A 12,659-nucleotide genomic window follows, 5' to 3' on the forward strand; every position below is an offset into this window, starting at 1 on the left:
CTAAAAATATGAGTCCAATGCGGAAGTGCTTAAAACTGCAAATCATCGAGGATCCGCTTGAGGCTGGCTCCGGTAGTACCAGAAACCACATACACACCAATTCAAAGAAGCTGATCTTTACAGCAGAAATAAACATGTTTGAGAGCTTTCAGTTTAGACTCTTCAGGGTACATGAGAGGAGGAAGAGGACTTTCAGTTTAGACTCTTTAGGATACATGAGAGGAGGAAGAGGACTTTCAGTTTAGACTCTTCAGGATACATGAGAGGAGGAAGAGGACTTTCAGTTTAGACTCTTCGGGATACATGAGAGGAGGAAGAGGACTTTCAGTTTAGACTCTTCAGGATACATGAGAGGAGGAAGAGGACTTTCAGTTTAGACTCTTCAGGATACATGAGAGGAGGAAGAGGACTTTCAGTTTAGACTCTTCAGGATACATGAGAGGAGGAAGAGGACTTTCAGTTTAGCTCTTCAGGATACATGAGAGGAGGAAGAGGACTTTCAATTTAGACTCTTCAGGATACATGAGAGGAGGAAGAGGACTTTCAGTTTAGACTCTTCAGGATACATGAGAGGAGGAAGAGGACTTTCAGTTTAGACTCTTCAGGATACATGAGAGGAGGAAGAGGACTTTCAGTTTAGACTCTTCAGGATACATTAGAGGAGGAAGAGGACTTTTAGTGTGAGAAGTTACAAAGAAAGAAACTGCTTCCTCCTTTCACCAGCAGCTGTTTGAGTTGACCTTTTTCTACCCCATCTGATAAACACAAGCTGACAGTTAACCACAGTGAACTCTGATGCTACCTTTATTATGCACCACTGGATAATTCAAGTCTGTTATACAGGCAGCTCTTATTCTCCCTCCATGTTCTGCAGCATAGGAGCACAGGGTTAGATTATCTCTTAGAAAAAGGTTCTGGGTTTGAATGCAGCTTTAATTTTGAAGTTTGACATATGTCTGCCCAGGTTTCCTCAGCTTACTTATACAGGATACAAGCTAACACTGGTATCTACAGTTGATAACTATAAGGATATATCTGCCCTAATTTTTTTAACATATATGCAGATAAAATACAGTCAAATTTATAATATGGCAGTTTATGTGAAAAGGGGGCTGCTTAAAGCCTCAGCTCCACCTCTCTACCTCAGTCTAGATTGTTCCACAGTTAAGTTGAGTCAGCGTTTCCAGTAATACAGTAACATCACGATGACGTCACTGGGTTAGCTGGATGCAAAACAAAGCTAAACTGGAGTGACAAATTAACCACCACTACAGGGAGGATGGTGTCACAGGAGTCTTGTGGTCAAATTCCACCAGCTCCATGTCAGGTTCGTCTCCGATCCGTCACAGCACCGCATCTGATAGATTTCATAATCCGGTTGAAATTCATAAAGACTTTTTAGAGCACTTCATGATCCAATGAGCACTAAACTTTATGTTTATGTAAACTTGTCACAGCAGGAGCGGTAGATCCACAATTTTTCAAAAGGAGCAACATATTGTATGTGTGCTTACTGTTTACCATACATGTGCATGCTTTACAGGTGCGCTCCGTCACCACTAGCACTAGCACTACACCCCTGCATGCAACACTGTCCAGCATGCAAACTGTTCACTCTGGAGTTGAGGGGTCCATAATAGTAAAGTTTACCTTCTTCATTATCATAATCTGTCTGTTTTTCATTTCACTCTGTCAGGTGAATGTGTGCTGTGTGCACGGTGTGTTCGCAGTAGGTTTCAGTGCTTACAGAATATAATATTTGGCCCCACTATGAGCCTCATCATGACGAAAAATACTACAGCTGTTTTTGTAGAAAGATAGTTCATTAAATGTGAACATTTAACTACTTGTACTTTTTTGCACTGAAACAAAGGGACACATTTGGAGTTTTCATTATTTATAGTTATTGTTATGATTTTATAGGTCTGGCCCACTTCAGGTCAACTTGGGCCGTATGTGGCCCCTGAACTGAAATGAGTTTGACACTCCTGAGCTAAGATCTAGTTTTGTATTTTTCTCCAATGTCCTTTCTTACTTAACTGATATTTACAACATCATGACATATTCACCGTGAGCTGATATCAGCAGGTAGAGCATCGTGCCTCATGATCTACTCTAACAGTCAGAATTAGCAGTTAGCAAGTTCAATCCTGACACATTTGAAGTGTTGCTTACATCAACCTGAATCTGAGACCACTGTTCACTCGCTTTGTTCTCAGGTTTAGTTTGCTGTGAGTTCTTGAGCTGAATCACCTGGTACTTTAACCCTTACCAGCTACGTACTGTGTCTGCTGTTCACTACAGGGCAGGGAGTGTACTGACGGTTTATAGAATCCATCTGACAATTAAAACCAGACGTGAGTTTGATAAAAAGCTGTGCTATTTAACTAAACAGCATCTTAGACCAAACAGTGAGATGTTGAAATTCTTCATGGAGCAGAGAGGACACGCACACCTTTGAGTGACACCTTCAACATTAGAGTGATTTTCTTTAATGTAAATATAGCTAGGAGCAGCTTTATGCTAACATTTAATACTTGTTGTATAGGACTGAATGAACTCTCACCTGTCGAGGCCTCCAAGTCGCTGCTCAGGTCTTCATTGGTGCTGGCCAGCGGTGCAACAAGCTCCTCGTCTCTGTCCTCAGCATCAGAGTGATTTGGGGTTTCTGGGTCTTCAGCGTTACCCCCACAAGCAAGATCTGACTCTGCATATGGTGCACAGTGAACAAGCACAGGAGTGAGTGTGTGCGGCAGTCAGGGCATCATGTGGCTGAACAACTGAACCGAGACCAGACTGCAGAGAGTGTGTGTGTGTGTGTTCATGTCTCATTTTGCACCTGTCTCTGTCTCCCCGGGGTTCTTCCTAACGAGGTCATCTCTCTTCTGACGTACGGACGTCTTCTTCTCCACCGCTAAACAGCACAACACATTAATGACACTGGTTCAAAGACTGCATGTGAGGCGAAAGCATGCAAACAGCCTCCAAATACATTACCCCTGATTGAATCCAGAACTAGCCAGTGTTACAAGCAGAAGAGCATAAAGTCCTACTCACTTGCTAAAGGCTTCAGCTTCTCGTTTTTCTTTTTCCTCCATTTCCACGGTTTGAAGATTCTCCCCAGGCTCGCCAGCTTGCTGTTGCGGCGGACTGGAGGTGTACGCACTCCTGAGACCAGGCAACCTGGATGCAGCACCCTCTGCTGGTCCATCACATCTACAACAGATAACAAACAGCTGTTTTAGTATAGTGTGCAGACAAAAAAACCCGCCCTGAACATGAGCATGGGTGTCATAAATCAGTCCTCGATCATGGGAACGTATTTACAGCAGGAAGTTCTCTGACACCCCATCATCATGAGACAAACAAATGTGGGTCACTGGTCATTGATTCAAGGCTGCTTTCTGAGGAGAGAAAATGTGGAGAAGACAGAGAGTCACATTGTTTGGGAGTGAGTCACATGGTTTCCTGGCCCCAGACCCAGAGACAATAGAAAGCTTTAAACCCCAAATGTGAATAAAACTGTGGATAAATAAAATCAGCTTCAATTCAGCCTTGTTCTGAGGTCAGAGCAGACACCTGCAGCCAGCAGTCCGTATCTCTCTGAGGGACAGAAGCATGTACAGCACACTGGACATCATGTGTTATATGCTGCTTCTAACTGGCTGGTATTTGTCAGAATACTCTGCAGCTTCTTCATAACACAGTTTGTTTATTTTTGTTCTATCTTGGTGAATTGTATCAGTCACTATTTTTAGTTTCCAACATGAATTTATTTGAGTGTGTCAGAAGATCTGGTTTAGACGGAAAGGTTCTCATAGTTAAGATTTTAGTGTTTTTTTCCCTTAAAACATCTTAAGTGAGTTTTTAGTTATTTAAACAAACAATGTTCTATAAGTTACACAATGTCAATCAATCAATCCATCAATCTTTATTTATATAGCACCAAATACCAACAAACGATATCCTCAGACTCTTTCCAAACAGAGCAGGTCTAGACCATACTCAATGTTCTATTATTAACAAAGACCCAACATCAAGACAGGATAAGATCCAGTCCCATCTTACAGACAGGACTCAGTCTGATCTCATCTTAATCCACCATGAGCAGAGCACTTTGCAGCATTTAGCAAGTTACAGTGGCAAGGACAAACTTCCTTTAACAGGCAGAAACCTCCAGCAGGACCAGACTCATGTTAGACACACATCTGCTGAGACCGTGTTGGAGAGAGAGATAGAGGGAGATGAAGAGAGAGAGAGATGATAGTGGTGAGATGTATAGTAGTAGTTGTAGTAGCTGGAGTCTGGTACGTCCACAGCAGCAGAGATCCAGAGGAACCTACGAGACAATGGAGCTCAGGGACTCCAGAAAGGTCTGTGGTTAGTAACTTTAATGGGACAGGGAGAGTTACAGTAAGTGACAGGAAGAGAGAGGAGAGAGAGGGAGAGAAAGACAGGATCCCAGTGTGTCAGTTCCCATGGCAGTCTAAGCCTATAGCAGCATAATTAAGAGCTGGTCCAAGCCTGATCCAGCTCTAACTATAAGTTTTATCAAAAAGGAAAGTTTGAAGCCCACTCTTAAAAGTAGAGAGGGTGTCTGCCTCCTGGACTCTGACTGGTAGATGATTCCAAAGGAGAGGGGCCTGATAACTGAAGGCTCTACCTCCCACACTACTTTTAGAGACTTAAGGTACGACCAGCAGGCCTGCATGTTGGGAGCATAGTGTTCTAGAGGGGTAATGGGGCACTATGAGCTCTTTAAGATATGAAGGTGTCTGACCATAAAGAGCTCTGTAGGTTAGAAGAAGGATTTTAAATTCTAGTCTAGATTTTATGGGGAGCCAGTGTGGAGAAGCTAACATGGGAGAGATGTGCTCTCTCTTCCTAGTTCTATTCAATACTCGAGCTGCAGCATTTTGGACCAGCTGAAGGGCAACCTGATGAAAGAGAATTACAGTCATATCAGTCAATGTCGTGCTTGTTTCAGTAAAAAGTGAATAATATTAAGACTGAAGCTACGATTAATTTGAGATGGTAGTTATTATCTATTACTTCTGACGGTTAAATATAGAAATGGGTTGAATTAATCAAAGCCCTGAAAAGACTCTGATAGATTTAAATAACTTTTTTTATCTGGAACCCAAAAATTCATCTTCACAGACACAAAGATTTATCACATCTGAAAGGCTGTAGGGAATGTTTATCACAGCTGCCTGAAGTGAGATGACTTAAAGGATGATCTAGTGTAGATCTACTCATTGATTGCTTGACTAATAAAGTCAGGATGCTCTGATTGATTCACTCACAATGACTCCTAGTCAATAACTCTTCCTCTTAGTTGGTACTTAGCGCCCCTCAGTGCACAGAACAAGCAGTGGAGGAGGCGTCAGCGTGACAGACAGGCAGGCAGAGGAAGTACAGAGGCCGACTGAGCTGACTTCTGCATGGAGTGGCAGAGTGAAAGGGAGTGAGAGTGAGGTTCCTTAGAGAAGGGACAGAAATAGACACTCCCACGCAGTCTGGCTCCAACAACAAGCTGACACCTCAGGGAGCCTACAGCTGAGCAGTGAGCTGTACAGGGAGCGCTTCATGAACATTTTTACTGTCTGTCAGCAGTGTAGGACTGTGGCCCATGAGTGAACTCAATCTCCCCGACTCCTTCAGACGTCCCTGCAATCTGGTACAGTTTGTTCACTGCACAAAACAAGACGAGAGGCGTGAACCGAGGCGTCCCCGAGCTGCACCCAAGGGTGAAGACACTCGAAGGGGACAGAATTTTAATATTAATATCTATCTTTCTTTTATCATATTGTGTAACATCATTACAAACAGCATCATAGAAGCAAGCTAAAGTGGCTAAATGCTAATGTAATGTTGTCTTATGGTTTCTAATGTGGCTTTCAAATATGATGTTTGCATTGAAATATTAACCGGTGCTCATTTTTTTTATTTTTGTGTCTACACATTTGACATGCTCAGCCTAAAGTTCTTTTTTCTCAAAAAAATTAATTTAAATGAATAAAAAAACGTTATAAATAAATAAATGTCTCAAAAAGACCTAAGAAATATTAAAAATTGAAATACATTCACTGGTCAAAAATGTTCTAAACCAATGATATGTCAAACACAGAGGCCACAGTGACAATCAGTATCTAAGTATGGTTCAATTAACCCTTTATTTCCCCAGATGTTTGATCAGGTATATTCTCAAAAGGCATGGCGATATCCTCAAACCAACAGAAAGATGATTTGTTTCAAAGTGTGTCGTCACTCATTGACTGTTGTGAGTATTTTGGGAGTAATTTCATGCCTCATAACCAAGCGGCAACCTCCGGACGGGAGAATTGCAGCCAATGCGGAAGTGTTAAAAACTGCATTTCATCAAGTGTCCGCTTGAGGCTGGCTCCGGAAGTACCAGAAACCACATACACACCAATTCAAAGAAGCCAATCTTTACAACAGAAATAAACATGTTTACAGCCAGGTACAAAAAAGGAGTGTAGTCTGGATAGCTCATTTCTCTATCAGCACACACTGTACGGGGGCCAATTTTTTCATAACGTGGTAATTTCATAGATATTTAGATTACGAGTTTTCCATTATGAGAGGCACAGCTGACCTGATTGACAGGCAGGAACACTGTAGCTGTTGACGCTCCAAGCTCGCCTCTTTACATCACACTTGCTTGAGTGCAGTTATGTTGAGTTCAACATTTCCAATATGGCTGCCGCCACCGATCGGCTTCAAAACAGCGCTTCAGAAACAGATGGGGGCGTCACGGAGACTACGTCAATTATTTATACAGTCTATGGTCATAACTTCAAACCAGAGCAGACACCAATGTCCAAACCAATGTGCAAAAACCTGACAATAAAGGTCGAAGGCTCAAGTTATCACACAGATCGGTCTTCCTGAAAACTCTCCTCAGATCGTATGCATCAAACCATTCTTTATTGTGACTTAGCGAAAATATCAGATTTTGCAACAAATGCTGTGAGACCGAAAAAAACAACTAATGGGAAGGTGGAAATCCCACCAAATAATGACTCTGATTGACCTTCAGTTTACACTGTAAAAATAAAGCTCATGTTTACTGCATCTATTTTTAAAAAAAAGCTCAGCACAAAGTGAAAATTCTTCAAAACTGGTCTCCTGCTTAGAGATCCTCAGATTTCACTGAGGGCTCTCAGTCACATCGAATGTTTCTCACAGTATATTTATCTCCCTCAACCAAGCATCTCTATAAAACACGTCTTAAAGGAAATAAAAAGATAACCTTCTACTTGGTACTTCTTAAGAATGAAACATAAATACTTGCTGTGATCTCACTCAGCGTGTCCTGCCTGAAGCTGTTCTAGTTTAAAAATTAATGTGTGTTCCAAATTGATAGTTTGGTAAATCCAATAAGACAAGCCATGGAACAAAGAAAATCATCCTCCTCTAACTCTAGTGGAGCAGAAACCAGAGCTTGTTTCATCCTTTGGTTGAAGACCTCACCGGGGTTTAGAGTGGCCTCCTATAACAGACTCTGCTGCAGCTGTTTCATCTGATTACAGAAGCTTCAGGCAGCGTTATTATGTTCACTGCATTTACAATGCAAATGACTCTACCTGTGAGAGATGCTCAGCAGATAACACTTCACACACTCCTCTGAACTAGGGATGTAAGGATACACTCAACCCACGACTGGATTTGAATCCTGATTTTTGGTTCACGATACGATTCACTCACAGTACTACTCTAGCGATTTTCAGGAAAACTGGATTGAACTCAAAATTTGAATAACTATTATTTTATTTCAATTCTCAGATACGGACAGTTGCAATATATATTTTTTCTCTTATATTTTTTTTGTGAACAAAGTAATCCTTTTTCATTTTTAAGGTGTGTTGTAACTCAAATAAAACCACTGCACACTTTTTTTCAGCACCTTACAAAAAAACTCAAAATGACATACAAAAATACCTTGTGGGAAAAATTCAGAACAATTCTAAAGGAATGGAAAGTGAACGATTCCCAAATGAAAGTATGAAATATTAAAACATATAAGGTAAATCTCTTTAATTAAACTAAAGTGCAGCTTATGCTCCTGGCTGTGAATTGACATGTTTTTCTTCAGGAATATCAGAGAAAGACAAAATGCTGCCGTACCTCAGACTGTAAACACAAACGTGCATCCTGACCTGCTCAGTATTCACCTGCTGCCGCCATGTCTGTTGCGCTTAACTCAACGAGTGACAAGAGAGCAGAACAAGAGACTTAATGATGTTGAACAAGCGGAGTGAAATGCAGATAGCGCCTTCTACTGTTAAAAAATGATATCGCAATACACATTTTGTTGAATCGATTTTAATCCACCCTTATTTGAATCGATTTTTTAACCTCTTGTGATATATCCTTACATCCCTACTCAGAACACAGAAGATCAGTGAGTTCACTGATGGTGCGTTCACTGATGGTGCGTTCACTGATAGTGAGTTCACTGATGGTGCGTTCACTGATGGTGCGTTCACTGATAGTGAGTTCACTGATGGTGCGTTCACTGATGGTGCGTTCACTGATGGTGAGTTCCCTGATGGTGAGTTCACTGATGGTGCGTTCACTGATGGTGAGTTCACTGATGGTGCGTTCACTGATGGTGCGTTCACTGATAGTGAGTTCACTGATGGTGCGTTCACTGATGGTACGTTCACTGATGGTGAGTTCACTGATGGTGCGTTCACTGATGGTGAGTTCACTGATGGTGCGTTCACTGATGGTGCGTTCACTGATGGTGCGTTCACTGATGGTGAGTTCACTGATGGTGCGTTCACTGATGGTGCGTTCACTGATGATGAGTTCCCTGATGGTGAGTTCACTGATGGTGAGTTCACTGATGGTGCGTTCACTGATGGTGCGTTCACTGATGGTGCGTTCACTGATGGTGCGTTACTGATGGTTCGTTACTGATGGTGCGTTACTGATGGTGCGTTCACTGATGGTGCATTCCCTGATGGTGCGTTCACTGATGATGAACTCATTGATGGTGCGTTCACTGATGGTGCGTTCACTGATGGTGCGTTCACTGATGGTGAGTTCACTGATGATGCATTACTGATGGTGCGTTACTGATGGTGTGTTCACTGATGGTGCGTTCACTGATGGTGAGCTCATTGATGGTGCGTTCACTGCTCCGTGGACAGCAGGGGTTTGGCACCTTGCTGTTTATTGACACAGAAAGCTTCTTGCATTCAACAATGAGAAGCAGGTCATTCGCTCAAGTTCTGTGTGCCTGCCTAGGATGCAGCGAGGAATCCAGGTCAAGCCTGTAGTTACTGTAGCAGCACACACACCCGGGGTCAGGCTCCCGTTGCCGTGGTTACCACGCTGGATGCTGCAGAAAAGGCCCTTGGAGGCAGAGAATCATCCCAGCATGAGGAATAGGGAGTTGCTGGGTGGATGAGGAGGCTGTTGCCACACAGAGAGATGGGACGCTGCAGCCAATCACGGCCAAGAATGCAACCATGCATAATGTAAGTCAGGGAGAGAGCTGCTGTATTTTTTATACGCAAGCTATGCTGAAATATTAATTCTCTGTCTCTCTTTTATATTTAATTTCTTGTACAGGCTGGAGTGAACACCAACTTTTTTATGCAAATGCAGTGATAAGGAAGCTTTTTTTCAGAGTCACATACAGTTCAGTGTGGTGGAGCCTGAAGCAGAGCTGCTGCTGCAGATAAGAGACAGCTGAGGAGGATGAACACAGAGCACCTACAGTAGACAAGTCCCAGCAGCCTCATCACATCTACTCTGACTTCACAATGGAGCTGCTGCACATTGTTCTCCTATAAAGTTCCTCCCACAATGAGAGAGGTATGATGAAAATAATATGATGAACAAGTTAAAAGTAGGTCCGTTATCCAGCTGGTTCACCAAACTAAAACAAAGTCACTCATAAATCACCATGTGTGCATTTCAACACATTAAAATTAAAGCTCCAAGTTTCAAACAGCACATTTCATGACCAGCACTATGTGACTGCACTTAACACATACAGACTTAGCAGTAACATGACTGAAAGTAAAGGTCTCACTCACATAGCATAGGACAAACAGCTGCTCAGTCCTCGTGCAGCTCTCGATTCATCTTATGTCCACCAGCTCTCACAGACCGGACCGGGATTTAAAAACACAGACTATAAAAAAGACTCCGTATGACAGCCCCGTCTCATGTGTGTGAGAAGGTAGAGTTGATACCAGCCGCGGTCACACAGGAGAGAGTGAAGACAGCGCAGGCGGAGGACTGATGTTACGGTGCCATGTGGACCCCGCCCCTCTCAGCGGGAGGAGGCGGGCTGATAAACTGACACACACTCATCCTGTACTGTGAAACATAGTACTACAGCAGGCTGCGTGGTATTACAAATGACGTACACACACACACACACACACACACACACACACACACACACACAAGGATGACAGCGGAGTTATTATTGCATCTATAGATGAAGGCCTCCATCAATGACGAGGTTTTATGTGATGTAATGATAACTTATAAAAATAACAGCCAAGCACAAAACCCCTCCTCAAGGACGGGTTTCTTTTTTTACAGTGGCTGTGATTCACTCTGATGAAAGCTGTTATTAATAGGCTATTCATGCACCCTTCACTGATTAAATTGCGGGGAAAAGTTTTTCTCTCTCTTTAACTCTCCCTGTCCCATTAAAGTTACTAACCATAGACTTTTCTGGAGTCCCTGAGCTCCCTTGTCCTGTAGGTTCCTCTGGATATCTGCTGTAGACAGCCTGCTGCTGTGGACGTTCCAGACTCCAGCTGCTACAACTACTACTATCCGTCTCACCACTATCATCTCTCTCTCTCTTCATCTCCCTCTATCCCTCTCTCCAACACGGTCTCAGCAGATGTGTGTCTAACATGAGTCTGGTCCTGCTGGAGGTAACTGCCTGTTAAAGGAAGTTTGTCCTTGCCACTGTAACTTGCTAAATGCTGCAAAGTGCTCTGCTCATGGTGGATTAAGATGAGATCAGACTGAGTCCTGTCTGTAAGATGGGACTGGATCTTATCCTGTCTTGATGTTGGGTCTTTGTTAATAATTGAACATAGAGTACGGTCTAGACCAAGCGGCAACCTCCGGTCTCAAACTATGAAGCCCATGCAGAAGTGTTATAAACTGCAATTCATTGAGAATCCGCTTGAGGCTGGCTGCAGAAACGCCGGAAACCACATACACATCAATTCAAAGAAGACGATCTTTACAGCAGAAATAAACATGTTTACAGCCTGGTACAAAAAACGGCTTGGGTCTACGTCACTAATTTCTCTATCGGCACACACTGTATGGGGGGTGAATTTATTTCCAACTCAACGGTTCAGAAGATATTAAATTTACAAGTTTTGCCCAAATAAGGTCATGACTGACTTGACTGACAGGTGGGAACACATAGCTGTTGGCTAGGAGGCAGAAAAACTCTGCCTCTTTACGTCACACTCTGCCTGATGGAGTTCCGCATTTCCAATATGGCTGCCGCCGCCGATTGGCTTCAAAGCAGCGCTCAGGGACAGATGGGTGACGTCACGGATACTACGTCCATTATTTATAAAGTCTACGGTCTAGACCTGCCCTGTTTGGAAAGAGTCTGAGGATAACATTTGTTGGGATTTGGTGCTATACAAATAAAGATTGATTGATTGTTTTCTAGTTGCTATTTTAGTTACAGCTACCTTCAATATTATTATTTTATTGATGCTTCCTTTGTGGTCTACAAAGAGCAGGAGCATCTAATTCAACTTTTTAGGACACTTCTTAACTATATATCTTTATTAGAAAGCACACACAACTTCAAACAGACTCTATAGTGAAACTATCTGTGTGTCAAAATGCATCAATGGTAATGGAACATTTTACTGAAATCAAAAAAGCATATGGGGTGTACAGTCAGCTTGGATTCAACCAAAAATTATAATTATCATCAGCCACCAAAGAGATTTTAGAGAGGTATCAAACACTGGCCTGCCTCTTAGTTGTAAGTATATTGAATGCACCAATACTTTTAGAGAGCGTGTTGGAGAGAGGGATGGAGGAAGATGAAGAGAGAGAGATGATAGTGATAGTTTTGTAACACTGTGGCATCAAAATGTCAGGCTGCTACTGAAGGTTGCAAAATTATACCACAGACAAAGTGTCCTTAGGTAAAACACTTAACCTTAAACCGCCCCCGGTGTCTGTGCCAGCAGTGTGTGAATGGGATTAGTAAACACTGATTGTCCTTTACTATAGCAGCCTCTGAAATCAGTGTGTTGATGTGCACTGTAAACCCGAACAGTACTTCTAACTCATAGCCATTAAGGGTACAGCACTCAAAACCAGCTATTTAGTTGAACCAACAATTAATTATTGTGTTATCCGAACGATTAATGTTGTTTTAATTATATATAGATCAATTTGATTTAGTTAATATCCATGTCCAAATAACAACTTTTGAGTGTACAGAGGGACGCTGCGTATGACGTCATCAACATCACCACGTAAGTCTTCTCACACTTGAAAAACCACAACGGCTGTGCTTCACGAAGCGGCAAGTAACGAGGAAAGACAACGCCAAACCGCTGTACCGGTACAGGGAAGACCAACAATGATCCAACAAGAGACAGGGGAGC

At 42.5% G+C, this 12,659-nt stretch overlaps 1 protein-coding gene across 4 annotated transcripts in view; it reads right to left on the reverse strand.

Moving 5' to 3' along the window:
- Nucleotides 1-12,659, reverse strand: part of phactr3b (phosphatase and actin regulator 3b) — a 74,486-nt gene that overhangs the window by 41,135 nt on the left and 20,692 nt on the right. For 3 of the 4 annotated variants that reach the window (XM_034682941.1, XM_034685043.1, XM_034684461.1), the window contains exons 2-4: nucleotides 3,058-3,216; nucleotides 2,840-2,914; nucleotides 2,567-2,707 (exon numbers count right to left, since the gene is read on the reverse strand). In XM_034682941.1, the coding sequence (XP_034538832.1) occupies nucleotides 2,567-2,707; nucleotides 2,840-2,914; nucleotides 3,058-3,216 (375 nt within the window). Of the gene's footprint in view, nucleotides 1-2,566; nucleotides 2,708-2,839; nucleotides 2,915-3,057; nucleotides 3,217-3,327; nucleotides 3,390-12,659 lie in introns of those variants that run through there. The other variant, XM_034683718.1, reaches the window with a different exon arrangement.

This window comes from Notolabrus celidotus, chromosome 1, assembly GCF_009762535.1.
Source record: "Notolabrus celidotus isolate fNotCel1 chromosome 1, fNotCel1.pri, whole genome shotgun sequence".
In the NCBI taxonomy this organism is placed as follows: domain Eukaryota; kingdom Metazoa; phylum Chordata; class Actinopteri; order Labriformes; family Labridae; genus Notolabrus; species Notolabrus celidotus.